This window comes from Oreochromis aureus, linkage group 3 (assembly GCF_013358895.1).
Source record: "Oreochromis aureus strain Israel breed Guangdong linkage group 3, ZZ_aureus, whole genome shotgun sequence".
NCBI lineage: Eukaryota > Metazoa > Chordata > Actinopteri > Cichliformes > Cichlidae > Oreochromis > Oreochromis aureus.
The window spans coordinates 58,861,544-58,878,927 of NC_052944.1; the positions used below are offsets into that span (position 1 = coordinate 58,861,544).

Below are 17,384 nucleotides of genomic sequence, written 5' to 3' on the forward strand. Positions count from 1 at the left end.
GACATCTGTAGTCGTATGAGCATGGTGAAAATATGAAATGTTGAGCATCGTGGATCATGATCTAAACAAAAGAATATGCAGCAAAATGTGATTTGGATAACTATTATGCCAAGAAAAATCAAGGTACCCAGAGGAGCTGGGTTCTCCCTTAGAGATGGGTGAGGAGCTTGGTCATTTGAGAGTAAAGTTGCTGCTCCTTCACATCAAAAGAAGCCCATTAAGGTGTTTCCAGCCTTCTCCAACCAGAAGGAGGCCTGGGGTTTGACAGAGGAGATTGTGTATCATGGCTAGATTGCGAGTGACTGTGTCCCGCATATGATCTGGAAGAAGTGGCCAGATGCAACCAGTCAGATGTGTGGTTGCATCTGGACTTAAAACATGAACTGTGTGTGTGTGTGTGTGTGTGTGCAGTGGTTTATGCTTGCTAGTAAACAATGTTTGGAAAAGAAAAGGGTAAAACTACCTGTTTTTGTTTGTTTTTCAGTCTCTTTCAGATCCAACAACATCTAGAACATGAAATCATGACAGTGAAGTTTGTATGTAGTTAAATCCTAGAACCTCAACAGGGCTAAAATAATGAAACTGGTTTCCTGAGGACGTGGGCTTCCATGCAAACCATGACACCAGATGGGCCAGGTCAGCTTGGAGTGCAGGTACACCGCCTAGAGCCACCTAACAACAGCTGAAAGCATAATTCAGCAGGCAAGACACAGGGTAAGACTTTATAATTGTATTAAATCATCCATAGCTGTGTAAGGAGGGGGTTACATAACATGTTCCTTTTTCTTCCAATAACAGTAAGGCAGTATGTACCTTCACTAGTTTTACCTAAATGCAAATGCTCAGTCTTACTAAAGATCAGATACGTGCAGGGGGGGTTTTCAGGGTTTTTATCATTATTTTTTTTTATCATTAACTCAGTTTCCCTGGGTCTCTTCTTGTGTGTTATGAATAAATCTTCCTTTTTTTTTGGTAGCGGTACTGGTTTTATTTTGTTGTATTTATCCGCGATACGTTAAAGGCCGGTCTGTGAAAATATTGTTGGACATAAACCGGTCTGTGGCACAAAAAAGGTTGGGGACCGCTGGTCTACAACACACAGCAGTACTAGGTTATTATGTATACGTTGGTAAACTGTCTTGTGACAGCTGACGAACTGAAACAATTGAGCGTGCTGTGTGTGCAACAGCGCGATAATTAAATAATAAATCAATGCAATAGCAAATTGTGCCTTGTTCTCAGATGGACAGCAAGTGGAGATGAAACATGAGACGAGGAGATGAAAGGAGGAAGAGAGGCAAAGAGTGATTCACAAGCAGAGCCTAGTTTATTTCTCACAGTTGGTGACACTGCTTGGAACCATTAGACAACAAGCCTTATGGTTCCAAGCAGTGTCACCAATCTTTGCATTTTATTATTATGTCATAAGACTTGTTTAATCAGCTACCATCTTTCCTATGGACTCTTTAATGCCTCAGATCAACACAGCCCTGCCCTCCAGCACCATCAGCAGCAGCAGCAGCAGCAACCCCTCAACAGCAACATTGCACCCCATCAGGTAAAACATAGACTGCGTTTGCTTTGCATTGTTCCCACCTGATGACAGTGATATAGTATGATATGATTCCATATTAGATTCTTGATGAATGTGTGTTCTTGTTCTCCAGCCTGGATCGGTGTGCCCCTTTTTAACTTTAAGCATCAACCCTTTTAAAATTTCTGCATGGACCTGCTAAAGATATGTGTTCTCCTGGTCTTTCTGCAGACCAGCTGGTGTCACAGGAGTGAGGAGGCCTCACCTTTGTCTTGAGGAATCAGCAAGAGTCATCAGCGCCTCAAAGTTTAATGGTGCGTTGTTGTGTATTTGAATCACTAAATAAGCCACACACAGAGCACTAACTAGGCTCCACCCATAAATATGCTGCAGCATACTATACTGCAATACCTGGATAATGTATGATATTAGGGGTGTCCAGATTCATAGGCTGCATCCTCCTGAGGACCCGGCCTTCGCGGTCTACGTGGGCCAGGTAGGCCAGAAGTGAGCGGCTGTGAAACTGGACGGTCTAGCCTTCAGATTTGCATCACCAGCTGTCTTGGTGGAGTTTAATAAACTCGGCCGTCTGCTCCTTTCTGTCTAAAGTATAACTGGACACTGGCATAAATTCTCGATCATCTCACATTTCTGATAATCAGTTTTCCGTTTGACATTTATTCAGCTGTGTGAAAACTATAACTTTAATCTCAGCCAAACCGATTTACTCACGAACAAATAAAACACTGAAAAAAGCCAAACAATAACATTTTTAAGTTCTCTAAGTGACTTATATGTCATGTTTAACCTTAGTAGCGAAAGACAGGGGGGGGGGGGGTTCACTGTTATTCCCCCGGCTAGCTGTCGAGCTGGTTGCTAACAGACGTCTCTGAAAACGTCACAGCACTTCTGAAAAATATGTGATGTCTTGATAAACCGAGCAGATATTTGAAGTTTAGACAGCTACATTCTCGCCTGAAAATATCTTAAAAGTTTATTTTGTGACTCAGAAAGAGTAATTGGAGTAATATTAAAACTTAGTAGCTGCCGACATTGAGGGAAACTGGAATTGGCTGGGCCGCGCTAGGAATTCTGGGATATGGTGGGCCACCAAGGATACACCCGACCCATCCTTCAAATTTGAGGAAAAGGAGGATGCATTTGGAGGAGTCTACGAATTTGGACTGAATTGCACATAATAATATCACGGATGATAAATTAAATAGATTTTAAGTAGATGCTTGTGCATTCTTAAAGTCTTATAGGTTGAATTGAACTATGTGATCTAATCAAAGCCTCCCAGTCAGTGCTGTTCTCCATGCCTGTCTGACTGTACATGATGTTATTAGCACAAACACTCTAAAGGGGATCAGTTAGGACTTCAGCAACAATACAGACAGCAATATAGTTAGCAATAAAACAGTTTTATTGGGAATTAACTTAAAAAACAAACAAACATCTCTGTCCTATTTTTTTTGTGTCATACAGGAAAGAAGCATCAGCAGTAGCAACAGGAGATGAATATCTCTAACAAGTTGATTTGTTCACATTTTCACATCTTAATTTTTAATTGAAATGTGCATTTTGAGTTTATACACTATATGCACATAAGGTGACCGTTACCTTTTGCAGTATTTTTGTGTGGTGCATTTTTCTATGTCTTAACAAAAGGGGAACAAAGGTGCTTAATTTAACCCTAGACCTGACCCTGAAAAAGGCGTATGAACCCTGTGAGTAATTGTAATTTCATTACAGAAGAGAGGTCCATTTAGAGTAGGGGTGTCAAACTCCAGTCCTCGAGGGCAAGACTCTATCCGGTTGTTCAGTCAGACGTCACGGATGACGTTGCAGGTATTTCCGGGTCTAAGTGCTCCTCAAGAAACAACGATGGCGGAGCCAGTGACTTTGTTCACGATTACCTCCTTCTTTAGCGAAGTACCAATTAGGGTTAAAAAGGGTCTTAATTCCTTCAACTCTAGTAAAGTGGTCAGTGTAACCGTTCTCCCAGGCGGAATTATAAAGGGAAGTGTCCAGGCATCCATGAAAAAGAAGATTTACAATGTTGAGGTGAGCTAGGAGTAAGCTAGCTAGCCGACGATTAAACATGAGATATTCTGTATTCTGATGTATTTCATAAAGCACACACACGTACAGCAATGCTATAACAGTGGAAGTAAACGAAGATGAAAATCTACATAACATGGAGGTTTTGGAGAGTTAGTAATGTTAGCCTAGTACCAGTTATATTAGCCTAGTTAACCTAGTACCAGTACACAGAGCAGCGCTGCAAGTGTTTGTTAGAATGTTTAGGGTAAGCATTAACTTTCTTTCAATGTAGGTGCATGTTGAGGGTCAGTCAGTCAGGTTCAGCTCCTGTGAGTGCCCGATTGGCAATGATAAGTGCCATCATATGGCGGCATTGTTGATTTGGGTGGAGAAGAATGTGTCTCGCACTGACGTGGAATGTGTGTGGAAGAGGGTAAAATCATGCAAAGCAGAAGAAATTACTGCCAAGAGAGTGTCTGTGATGACACCCTCAACAACACAAGGTCAGTTATTTATTTAAAATTTGCCCTTTGAATTAATTATAATAATTATTTTCTTAACTTTTTAAAAAGCATTGTTTTATATGCTAAAATTATTATTTATTCAGATTACTAAAAGCTTTTTTTTTTTCAGCTGGAATCGAAAGACCTGTCTCCCAGGAGGACAAGGAATGGGCAGTGGCATCCCTATCGAAATTGCAACGTTTTACTGGGATGGGTTGGATTTTGAGTCCTGAATGCTCTCAGGTACTTTGATATTTACTTTAACATGTGGTATAAATTGTACATGTATGTAAACTCTTGTAAACTACATACAGCAGACTGTTTGCTTCCACTGTCCCCACTTTATTTTTTACATGTATTTTATATACTCTGTACCTGACTTTGTCTATTCTGTGGTCAAAATTTCTTGGTTCCATTAAAACCTTTAAAATCCTTTTGCTTTAAATCTAGGCTAAACCAGCCAAGACATTTGATGAAGTGCTGAGGAACCTGGGATTTCCCCAAGCAGAAGACAAGTCTCGTTATCTCTTGGCATCACTGGCTGTGTCTGACGAAGAGAAGAAACAGATTGAGGAAGCAACAGTTGGGCAAACGAAGAATGCATTGTGGTAAGAAAGTGCTTTGAAATTAATTCTGTTAAGTGTTAAGTAGGAAATTTTAGTTAACTGTGTCTTTTAATTTGTGTTTCTTTATAAAAGGTCAGCATATCGCAAGAAGAGAATCACAGCCAGCAACTTCGGTTTGGTCCTGAGTGCAGTCCAGCGGCGCTCATACCCCCCTTCCTTATTTAAGACTCTGCTTGGACAGTACAACCTGACAGAAGGATCTAAAGTAAGTTGTTAGTAAAAAGGGTCTGTGCATCTAAGAATTCCTTTATGACTAAGTTGTATTTTCATCCCCAAAGGCATGTGATTGGGGGATCCTTCATGAGCCAAAGGCCAAGCAGTTGTACACTGACTGTACTGGTGCAGCTATCAAGGAGAGGGGACTGTTTTTATCTAACAGTGGCCTGCTTGGTGGTTCTCCAGATGGGACTGTCTCTAATGAGTGCATCATTGAGGTGAAATGCCCATGGTCAGCCAGAGCCAAAACTGTATTGGAGGCTGCAGAAAGTAAGGACTTTTTCCTACAGCTGGATGAGGCAAGTGGTTCCCTGGTATTAAAAAAGAATCACAACTACTGGCATCAGATCCAGGGCAACCTCTATCTCACAGGGGCGAAAAGCTGTCACTTTATTGTTTGGACTCCATGTGACTTTTTCATCTTGCATGTGGATAGAGAACAAACTTGGGCTGTTAACATTGAAGCGTTGGAAACGTTCTACCGGGAAGTTTTTTTACCCCATATTTTATCGCAGCTTTGAATTCATATCAGCATGAGTAATTTATCAGTCCAAATGTTTATAGTTAATTTTAAAACTATTTGGAAATTGTACATTTTTTGTCATTGTAACTTTGTAAATATATTCAGATAAATTCTTAAATTATATTAATTTTTGATTTGAAAAAATAAAATGTTTTGGACAAACTGTTCCTGAAAATAAAGAGTAATACATGTATCTGGTATTCTTCATTTTAATTGAAAATGCATAGCAAGAAAACTAGGCAGTAATCAGGAAGCTGGAATGGAATGAAAAATGTAACAAGCCATTGATAAAAACCGAGTAAAACATTATACGAATCACAAATGAGACCATTCTCAATTTGAAACTATGCAACTAAGTTGTTTTTATGTTGTAACATCCTGAGTATACACACAAAACAATCCAGAACACTTAGGAGTTATAAATAATAAAAGTAAACTTATTCAACAGTTGTGTTTTCTGGTCCACAAGTAGTTAGAAAATGACACAATCTACTTTTACCTCTGAACTCTCACAGGTATAATTTATTCAATTTCACGGAGAATAGGTGTTTGTAAATTTGTAAGACACACACATGCTTTCAAGATCTTATTAATATTTTTTTTTAACTGATATGGGATGTGATGCAAAATTGAGAAAACTTTCAGTCTTTGAATGGAACGCTCTACATGTATTCTTGCACAGGAAATCTTCCTGTTGTTGTTCACTTCCTCCTGTGTGAATTGTCCGTTGGTGAGGAAGGACGGAATGTTCAGTGAGACCCCTTCTGGTAGGATGTCCCGAATTGTGAAGCCCTTATCTGCAATGACCATGTCACCTGGTTGTAGATGTTGCAGTACTCCACAGTCAGCTGTTATGGCCTTATCTGAGGCACTTCCACCGTACAAGTTGCTTACAAAGGTTATTACACCATTAGGAGCCACACCAATTAGAGCCTTTAGTGTGGTCCGTCCTTTGTACTGGCTGTACAAATGACTTTGTGTGTCAAGTCTCTCTGTGTTACAAACAGAAACTTCCGTGCAGTCAAGCACAATCCTGCAGTTAGGAAATGGTTGGAAGCAATCTGGCAGTGATGTTTGATTCTTGGCTCTCGAGGGAATGTTGTTTTCCAGCATGCCAACATACAAAATGTCATACAGTGCACTAACAATTGTTGTAAAAATATTAGTTACTGTGCCTCTGCTGCAGTTAAACCTTATTGAAAGGTCTTCATGACCAAAATTAAGTTTGAGCTTCACCAGGGTTAGAAATAACTGGTCAATTAGGGGCATCATTTGGACAGTCCAATCAGAATGATATTTAAGATCAAATCTGGAAAGAAGCGCTTCTAAAAACAGGACAGAAGCAGCATCGGGCAATCCAGTATAGTACTGGACCCTTTCAGGATTGTCAGATATTTGACTGAATGAGAAAGTCTGCTTCTGCTTCTCTACTTGTTTTTTAAGTTTTTCATTCTCTATTCTTAGCATGTCATTCTGAATCTCTAGCACCAGAAGACTTTGGGAAGAACTTGTGGAACTTGCAGTATCTGTCTGTGTAGCTGCATTGTTGGAATGATGTGGCTCATCTGATATTTCACTCTGATTTTCACCAATAGCTGGGACCTGCTCTTTTTTCTTCTTTTTTCTAACAGGGTTGTGGTCATCTGGGAACTGAAAAGACTTCCCGTTGTTCCATGCAAATCTTGTTGGCCCCGCAGCTTTTCCTTGAGGGAAGTGCCAACTGCAGACTCTTGAGTTGCAGTTTGGGGTGAAGTTTTCACGTCTGTGGAAGTGTTTAAAAAGACAGAGAGAAATTTCAGATCATACGCTAGCCCTCCATTAGTTATGATTAATACAAAAAAAAAATAGAGATAAATAATAGAGAGAAGCTTCTTTCATCCAGATGAGAGAAGCTTCAAGAAACTTAAAACTTAAAGAAGTCCAGATGCTTTTCTTACACATCGTTGTACTAATTTGCTTTTAAGCTTACCAGAAAGATAAGTACTGGCAACCTTTGCTAGCTATTTGTTGGTTAGGTCTTTATTTTGGTAATTAACTGGCACATAGGCTGGGGATTGTAATGTATTTTCTTACATAGACATCGCTTTTTGGACGTAATTTTTATTCCTCTGAGCGTCGAAAGCTAACTAAGGTTCATATATATAGCGAAGTGACCCTTAGCTCTCAATCTTTGCTTGGAGAAATAAAAATGACTTCAAAAATGCAACAACGTCTTTGTATTAAAAAAAAACACAATAAAATCCATTGTCTATATAAGTACAATTACTCGTAAAAGCCAGTTTGTCTTTTAGTAGCGGGTTTTAATTGTTCATCACTAGCTATATTAGCTAACTAAAGTAAGAGCCCACTAGCTCTTATCTTACAAATTTATTCATTCACTTACGAGTTGTAACATACCTTATCAACTTCAGCCACTTCCTCTTCTCTCTCTTTTCACAAGGAAACCGGTAAAATGACAGATTAGACTGTTGTTTTGAGCCAGATTTGTTAAAACAACCAGGAACACAGCATTGTGTCATATTGAACACAGGAGCGTTTAGACCCGGAAGTAGGATTCGTCGGATTCGTCGCGTCATCACTGAACAACCGGATAGAACTTGACTGAATGCATGGATGGCAACATCTAACCCTACTCAAGTAAATTTAAATAAATGTAAGTAAGTGTTTGGAAAAGTGTACTTCTTTAATTACTTTTTTTGCACAATGTTCATTCACTCATGGTGCAAATAACATGAATCAAATGGCTGAATTGCCACCTCAGCATGCAGTCAAGTTCTATAGTCTTGCTAATGACCTGTCTTTATTCAGCTGGTTTGCAGCAAGGACACATTTAAAAGTTTCAGGACACCGGCCCTTGAGGCCTAGATTTTGATACCTGTGATTACGGCTACGTCCACACTAATGCGTTTTCGTTTAAAACGCATAGTTTTCTCTCTGTTTTGGCCTCCTGTCCACACTAAGACGGCGTTTTCCCTGAAGTAAAACGCAACATTTTGAAAATGCTCTCGAAAATGAATACATTTGAAGATGGTGCATTTGCTTCACAGTGTGGACAGCGAAAACGGACACTTTCTAAAACGATGATGCATTTTAGTCATCTGACCAATTGAACAAAGCAGAGGGCATCATACAGCAGTTGTTTTGTTTGCGCTCAGTTTTGACAGCCCTATTAAAGATTAATATCAGTTTGTACATGCTCCAGATAGCTTTTCTTCAAATTCTTTAATTCTCACTCGCTTTTGCAACGTTTTGCTTTTGTGTTACTCACAACAACAACTCCACCTCATTGTTTGTCCATTTAAAAAAACTTGGTGCTTTTCCTCAACTCATGTTAGATGGGTGGCTTCTAAAAATAAATGACAGGCCTTCTTTTTCTCTTATATTTCATTCTGTTTATTCATCCTTCTGTGGGTAAATAATTTCGAATTTGTCTTTTTTTTTTAACATTTGGTAAGGTGCCTGTTTAAATGGATTCAGTCATCTCCCTTCATGGAGTACACCTGATAAATCTTGCACTCTACCTTATCTAACCAGAATATTAAGAGGCTGAGACAGGCTGTGTAATGGCCCTCCCATCCCCCTATGCTGACTCATAGAGAGTGTGAATAAATTAACCACACCCTGTGTTCAAAGGGCAGGTTCTTCCTCTGCTTCTTGTGCTTCAGCTCTGCACACCTGGGTTCATTAACTCACATACTGGTAAAGCTCTGATCAGCTGCCCACTACTTACGATGGAGGAGGGATTTCATCAGATGCTGGATTATTAGACTCAGAAACAGTCATGGAAGTTATGGAAGACTCTTTCAGTCTGAAACTTTGCATGCTTCGGCTCATTCACCTCATCTTACCTTCTCTATGCAGGAAATTGGGACCCACTGAGACAGAGGATTCCTGTGGACCTGCCTGAACTGAAGCTTTGGATTCACTAACTGGAAATCCTTCTGTTGTCACATTCTGTTGTTACTTCACTGTAAATAAACGCACTGAACTTAATCCTGCAAGTCTGTGTTATGAGTGCAGTCAGTCCATTAGTTATGACCGAGTGGAGGAATTCCTCATCTGATTTCAATGTCTTGGTCTAAATCCCCAAATGCATCAACAAGAAAGAGATTAGTAACATTTTTATTTATGTATTTATTGTATTTAGCACCAAACAAACAACAGCTTGCCCACCCCGATGGGGTTTTTATTGTCACCGGCGACTTTAACAATGCGTGCCTAAAGACTGTGCTTCCTAAATTTGTCCAGTTTGTGGACTTTGCTACGAGAGGTGAACACACTTTGGATCATGTCTATTCAAACATCAGGCATGCTTTCAGAGCGACACCCCTCCCCCACCTGGCTGGATCTGACCACCTCTGCATGTCCCTCACCCCACCTACACCCCCCTGCTGAGAAAAAAAAAAGCCCCAGACAAAGACAATAAAAACCTGGCCTGAAGGAGCCCTCTCTCAACTGCAGGACTGCTTCTCATCTACTGTATGGGATTTATTCTCCAGCCACAACCTCCAGGAGTACACGGACACTGTACTCTCGTACATCAGGAACTGTGTTGATAATGTCACCGTCAACAAAAGGGTCAGGGTGTTTCCAAATCAAAAACCCTGGATGAATAGCGAAGTGCAATCCCTCCTAAAAAGCCGCAACACTGCCTTCAAGTCAGGGGACAGGGCTGCGTACAGGGCGGCCAGGGCAGACCTGAGTAGAGGCATCAGGAAAGCTAAGGCTGCCTATAGGAGGAGGATTGAAGATCACTTTGCTGACAACGACCCCAGAAAAATGTGGCAGAGGATCAATCACATTACCAACTACAGAAGCAATAACCAGGCGACATCTAGGATTGATGCCTCGCTGGCTGAGGATCTAAATCGTTTCTTCGCCCGCTTTGAAACGACCAGACCCTCAGCTGTCACACCACTTCCACCCGCCCCCAGCACCGGCACACTAACACTTAGAACACACCTCACTTGATGCTCCCTAAGGTCAGTGAATCCCAGGAAGGCGGCAGGTCCGGATGGAATACATGGAAAGGTTCTCAGAGCATGTGCTGACGAACTGACCGGAGTCTTCACTAAAATCTTCAACCTTTCCTTGTCATTAAACACCGTCCCGCCCTGCCTCAAAACCTCCACCATCATCCCCATCGCCAAGAAGACAGCTGTGGTCAGCCCAAATGACTACAGGCCTGTTGCACTTACGCCTGTAGTGATGAAGTGCTTTGAAAGACTGGTCTGTCAGCACATCAGGGCCAGTCTGCCTCCCACTTTGGACCCCCACCAATTTGCCTACAGGACTAATCGATCCACCGAGGACGCTATCACCATAGCGCTCCACACTGCGCTGAGTCACCTGGAGCACCGAGGAAGCTATGTGAGAATGCTCTTTCTGGACTTCAGCTCAGCATTCAATCATATCATCCCGGAGATCCTGGTCCAGAAACTGTCTCACCTGGGACTCTCCACCCCATCTGCCTCTGGATCAAGGACTTCCTGACAAACAGACCACAGTCTGTCAGACTCGGCCCCCACCTGTCCAGCACCATCACACTCAGCACCGGTCTCCACAAGGATGTGTTCTGAGTCCCTCCTGTTTACACTCTACACATCCGACTGCTCCCCTACCCATCTCTCAAACACCATCATAAAGTTTGCGGACGACACCACTGTGGTTGGACTCATCTCAAGGGGGGATGAGTCGGACTACAGAGATGAGGTCAACAGACTGACTGAGTGGTGTTCAGTTAACAACCTCCAACTGAACACCACGAAAACTAAAGAACTCATCTTGGACTTCAGGAAGGGCAGAGCAGACCCGGCCCCACTGTACATTCACGGGAGCTGTGTGGAGGGTACACTCCATGAGGTTTCTGGGCGTGCAGATCTCTGATGATCTCTCCTGGACTGCAAATACCACGGCGGTGGTAAAAAGGCCCAGCAGCGTCTCCACTTTCTGAGAGTGCTCAGGAGGAACAACCTGGAGGAGAGGCTGCTGGTGACATTCTACAGAGCCACCATAGAGAGCATCCTAACGTACGGCATAACAACATGGTATGCAGGGTGCTCAGCTGCAGACAGGAAAGTACTGCAGAGGGTCATCAACACAGCCCAGAAGATCACTGGCTGCTCTCTGCCCAGCCTGGAGGTCATTGCAAACTCTCGGTACCTCAGCAGAGCTGGCAATATCATCAAGGACCATTCTCACCCCAGTAATCAACTGTTTGAACTATTACCGTCAGGCCGGCGGTACAGGTCACATAAAACCAGGACAAACAGATTCAGGGATAGCTTCTTTCCCAGAGCCATCACTGTGGTAAATAAGCACAAAAACAATTGAACCTGCTTAGCCATACCATACTGTCACTGTCATTATATTATGCTGCTATTCATACTGTCATTATATTAATGCTGCTATCCTGTAAATATCATACTTACTTTTGGAAGTACTTACGTTTGTTTTATTGTACCTTTTATATTTTACATTTATATTTATTATTGCATTTTGCACCAAGGGAGTGGCACTCCAATTTCGTTGTACCCTGTACAATGACAATAAAGGCTATTCTATTCTATTCTATTCTATTCTAAATGACAACAGTTACCTCAAGGCACTCACAATGATTTTAAAAGACTCTGTGGACTTTAATATATCTTAGTGTAGCGATTAAAGAAGTTGGTAAGTACACATGAATTCAGATTAAACACCGCTCAGGATGTCACATCAGAAATAAATGCAGTGTAAAATTATGATAACGAAAAACATTTTCCAGGCTCATGTTGGACCCCTTGTCATCACACAGACATGTTATAAAAAAAGTGGCTACTCAAGAGTTTAACTCTTTAATTTGCCGAGCTATGTTTGTGACATTTCATTACTCTATTTGTGATTATCATGCCTGTACTGGTTCTTTTCGTTTTAAAATGTTACTTATTTGACCTTTTCAATCATTTTTAATGCAGAGAGGGGTTAAACCAACTCAACCATCTCTACCGAAAAGTCACTTTTGACTCAAACTATCTGCTTTGACACTTCTGTCAGCCATGAATCAAACATCAAAACGTAGTTATACAAAGTGGAAAAATTAAAATCAAATCAAATAAATAAATAAAATCTTTAATTTCACATAATATAATTTATTTCACACTACATCCTACAAAACTATGAAAAGATGTAGGAAACATTTTTCCATCAAAAAATTACAAAAAAACACACATCTGAACCCAAATGAACCCATTTGGTGATCTGAAGGTTAAACATGCTTTCATGTTGAAGAACTGAAGAAGTATTTAGACTCTTCACTTACATAACAGTCCAAAGGTTTTAATATCTGAATTTCCTTGAAGCAGATAAAGTAAAAATACTCACTATGCAGAATCATGTTGACTAGTTAATGTGTATCATGTAGCAGTTGGAAAGGTAAACTATAGACATATGGTTGGACTGGAGGACGGGCAGTAAGGCTCCAGCATCATGTTGTTGAAACTGGTTCTTGAAGCGGTCTACTGGAGAGCAGCTGGATCAGATGATGCTTTAACAACATAAAATGTCAGAGAGAGCACGTCCTCCTTCAGTTTGTTTCCTTCAGAAACACACAGATGTGGTGTCTGAGGAGGCAGATGTTCAGGTGAATATGTGGATGAAATAAAAGGTGAAATCAGAGTGAAGCTCCTGCACTGGTAGGGTTACATATGTATATTAACCAGTTATCCATCATTTGTATATTCCATACTTTTTTGCAACAGCTTTGCTCTCCACCATTGCACATATAAATATAATATTGTGTGTGGCTTAAATCTGAGCTTTTCTTTATAAAACACATGAGTGTCACTAAAAAAAATCTAATGTAACTCTAAGAAAAAGAAGACCTCTTTGTATTAATAAGCAATAATATACAGCTTTCATTTTTCTTTATTACCATTAAGGTTTATGTGAATATTATACGTCCAGTGGAAGAAAGAAGAAGGTTTAGTTGAATGTGTAAAGGTGACAGGAAGTATGAGATTTTCACACATGTAGAGGAGATTGTGTTTCCGAAACAGATCAGGACATAATTGAAGAGGAGACTGTCTGCAGTGAGAAGAAAGAGAAATTAAAGTCAGGTTAGTTCAGAGAAAATAAATAAAACCCTCCTCCTCCTTCTCTTTGTGTATAACTGGGTGTCAATGCTGTGGTTTCCTCTCTGCTTCTCCAAAAATAAAGTTTTAAATGTTAAAACTGAACCAGAACATGAAGTATGATGATGATGGACAGCAGGAAAATTCTCAACTGACAGCAGAACGTGAAGGCAACATCAACACCTGTGTGATGCCTTCACTGACCAGACCTGAAGGGAGTGTTTGCAGCTTTTTTAGACTAGTAAATATGTAGAATATATTATGGAAAGTGATGATTTTATCATTTGTCTCAAAAGCCTGTTTTTTTTTCATCCTTTGTGTCACCGCCTTACCAAACAGTGAGATCTGGAGATGAATAATGAAGCTGATGTACTTACTGTTTACCACTGACCAGCAGGTGTCTGTATGTTGGGCTTACACTTTCTATGGACATGTAACAGTGTTTATGTCGTATGTTTATGTGGTATGCCAGGTTAACCACAGTATTGTGAGGGTTATTGGCTCAATAGCGCCCTCTCTCATAAGCAGTGAATAAATGCCACTGGCAGCATTAAAACATTGCCAGATTACCAGGGACAAGGTTGAAGTGGGTTGCAGATCACAGCACTCTGCATCACAGTACACTTTCTGGCACCATTACATATTGGTATTATTGCTATCACTATATGGAGAATATGACCACTGTATATTGTCTGACTGTTAATAAAATAATCTCCACTGATGACTGTTAATAAGAACTAAAAGATAAGCAAGTCTCGTTCATCATTTACTACACAACACAGAGACAAGTGATTTTTTTTTTTGAACAGCCAGTCACAGCAAAGTGATTGAGCCTGGTTACAGATGCAATATGCTAGCTGAGCTAGTAAGGATTAGCTGGCTACAGCATGTTACTCATTTATCCAAACATGGTCAGTTCTGGTCAGTACAACATGTTTGGCAGTGAAACACTACATTACTATTAAAGAATAGAAAGAAAAAAATAATTTATTCTACAAGAAACGAAACAGCAGTTTGAAGCAGATCAGCTCTTTAGTACCAGGAGAGGTTGAGGATTTAAAACAAGTGCAGAAACACTGAAAAGCTGCAGCTCTGCTGTAATACACCAGTATTACCAGCAGGTGGAAGCAGACTGTACACGTGAATCAAATACCTTTCAAATTCCACTTTGTCTTTTCATGCTCTGTGGGATTTGTGCTGATTAAAGAACCAGAATCAAAGCCAAGAAATGATTAAGATGTCTAGTTTAACTCACATATTTATATGTTTGTAGTTTATCAGAGCAGGAATACTTTATCTATATAAAAGCAGCTATAGATGAACATCAGAGTCCATTTATTCAAATCATCTCCACAAAAGAGGTGACAGGCTGACAAAGTTAAACTTGATATAAAAGTCTGCGGGAACTCGACGTCCTAGTCACTGGAAACTCCTATTATCCCCATAACACAATCTTCCACGCTATTCAAGTCATTGCAGGCTGTGTGTGTAGTTACATTTCTCAAGAGGTGCACATCAGGTTATGTTGAAGTTTACAGCGAGATTTCCCACAGAAGCATATCTGAGGCAATAGTGAGATGCTCAAAGACACAACAGAGCTCTGATTCAGAAGTGATGCTCTGTAGTGACATCAGTGATGACATCATCATACTCATCATCCAATCCCTGTTCAGGTTGAGTGGCCAGGTTTGATGCACAAAGGTCATTTCCTGTTTAAAAAAGAAACAAGAAAAGAAGTATCAGGTCTAAACTCAGGAAGAGGTTAAACAGAGGGATGAGTAACCATCACAGTATTGATTGATCAGTGAATGATTCAGAGTGTTACCTCTGGCTCTGTGTAGATATAAAGACACCATGAGGAGAGTGGAAATGAAGTATGGAGAGAACACCACAAGGGTGAGGACCACTCTGAACCCAAGCTGGAGGGAGGGGAAATCAGGGTGTGGGCCCAAGGTGAATGGCATCACTGTGGTTGTAAGTTTTTCTGCAGAGAGAATCCCACCTGTTCAGGTGAATATGTGGATGAAATAAGAGGTGAAACCAGAGTGAAGCTCTTCACCTGTGACAGTGATCCAGCTGGATGGAGACTCTCCATGACCGCTGATGTCACACTTGTAGAGGCCTTCATCAGACCTGGAAACATGCTGGATGGTCATGTGACCTGTAGGCTGCTTCCTGATGAGGGAGCCATCTTTATAGAAAGCAGCTGGGAGGTTGGAGGGAGTGGTCTTTGTTTTACAGAGCAGAGTGATGTCATCTCCCTCCATCACAGGGAGGACAGGACTCTGCAGGATCACTGATCCACCTCAACACAGAGACAAACTACAGCATTTCATCCATTTACACACAGCTTCATCAACACTAACTCCACACACTCAGCTTACCAGTGACTGTCAGGTTAACCATGTTACTGATGGGACCCTCTCTGGACTCACACCAGTAAACTCCACTGTCTGATGGGTAAACTGTGATGTTACAGAAATAACCAGCCAATCTTCCCCACCCATCTCCACACTGAGTTCTCTGTCGTCTGCTTGTGTTTCTCCTCAGAGTCCATCCAGCAGAGCTGTCGTCCTCCTCACAGCTCAGAGACACAAAATCTCCTTCAAAGAACTGAGAGCTGCTGGGACTCACAGCCAGATGAGCTGTGAGGAAGAAGATACATCGATATATTTACTTTTTTCAATAATCAGACCTTTCAGATAGACTGAACTGCTCACATCAACAATCCTTGTACTGGATGTTTAATAAAGCAGAACCAATTTCTTAAACAAGGCTGATTGTCAAAAAGCATGACTTGTTGCTTTATTTGAATGAGGTAGGACATGAAATCATTATCAGGAGGAATAAGACAACACTGACATTATTGAGGAGGAGTCTGTCTGTATGTTCTTAATAAATGTGTCCCACAGTCTCCTGGAAGAGCGAGTCAGGTTTACAGTGTGACAGAAGAAGGTTACTGACCTTGGTTTGTGGTGCAGCTCAGCAGTGAGATCAGAACTAAAGAGAAATTAAACTCAGGTTAGTTCAGAGTTTCACATTCAACAAGACAGCAGAGGCATGAAAAACACAGAGTGAACTTACAGAGCAGACACAGCAGAGACGTTTCCTCCATCCTGCTGCTCAATGATATCAGACCAACACTGAGATCAGTTCATGCAAAACCTTCCTCCTTCTCCTCTTCTTCCTCCTTGTGTTTGACTTGGTGTCAGCATTCTTGTTTCCCCCAAAACTCTACAAAAACAAAAAGCAGAACCTCAGTGGTTGCTCAGAGGGGTGTGTTTTGCAGTTTTTTCATCATAAATAAAAAAGAATCTGAGCTACATTATTGAAAGGATTGATTTAAATAATAGGTTTGCAGATCGATAGAAACTAGTTGTGTCTCCCTGTAGGAAATGAGCCAGATTTTACTCCTGCTGACAAAACGAGAATAAAGTGTGACATCAAAGTGTCAATCACACTTTAGATGAGCTGCTATAAAATCACTTCTTATTGTATCTGAAATATAAATGGTTATAAATCAGTGATTCGATCACCACTAAGTGACAACCTGGTGGGATTTTCATGTGTTTTCTTGTGTCTGAGGTTCATTATTGTTCCTTCATTCTTTTTATGAGGTGATAAAACATTTAGAGTCCCCATGCCTAATCTTCTCAATTAACAATGAAAGCCTCATGATGTCAATAACTTAACTCTGACCTCTGCGCTTTAGTCATCCAGTCGTCTCCGAGGTGAGACTGAGGCGGGGCTGATCAGTCTCACCTTGGTGCACCTTTGCCCTATATGAATCCACAGAATTTGCTGCTGCCAATTCATTGTGGCCCT

At 40.9% G+C, this 17,384-nt stretch overlaps 2 protein-coding genes and 1 long non-coding RNA gene across 4 annotated transcripts; 2 read left to right on the plus strand and 1 right to left on the minus strand.

The window, feature by feature from the left end:
- Window positions 1-733: 733 nt before the first annotated feature.
- LOC120435800 lies at window positions 734-5,624 on the plus strand. Of its 2 annotated transcripts, XM_039605930.1 has the most exons (6): window positions 734-1,558; window positions 1,766-1,848; window positions 4,214-4,326; window positions 4,534-4,691; window positions 4,782-4,914; window positions 4,988-5,624. In XM_039605930.1, the coding sequence occupies exons 1-6, from the start codon at window positions 1,458-1,460 to the stop codon at window positions 5,444-5,446; spliced, it is 1,047 nt and encodes a 348-aa protein (XP_039461864.1). In that variant the 5' UTR covers window positions 734-1,457; the 3' UTR covers window positions 5,447-5,624. The 2 variants fall into 2 exon arrangements, with proteins under 2 accessions (XP_039461864.1, XP_039461865.1); XM_039605931.1 differs by lacking the exons at window positions 734-1,558; window positions 1,766-1,848 and adding an exon at window positions 2,593-4,083 and having other exon boundaries at window positions 4,988-5,619.
- A 17-nt stretch (window positions 5,625-5,641) lies between these two features.
- Window positions 5,642-8,002, minus strand: LOC120435790. The gene is made up of 2 exons (XM_039605927.1): window positions 7,846-8,002; window positions 5,642-7,210 (listed from the first exon to the last, which is right to left on the minus strand). Exons 1-2 carry the CDS (start codon window positions 7,965-7,967, stop codon window positions 5,971-5,973), a joined length of 1,362 nt encoding a protein of 453 aa, XP_039461861.1. The 5' UTR covers window positions 7,968-8,002; the 3' UTR covers window positions 5,642-5,970.
- Window positions 8,001-9,441, plus strand: LOC120435899. The gene is made up of 2 exons (XR_005610002.1): window positions 8,001-8,101; window positions 9,310-9,441. It is a non-coding gene; the product is annotated as an uncharacterized LOC120435899 (long non-coding RNA).
- Window positions 9,442-17,384: the final 7,943 nt, after the last annotated feature.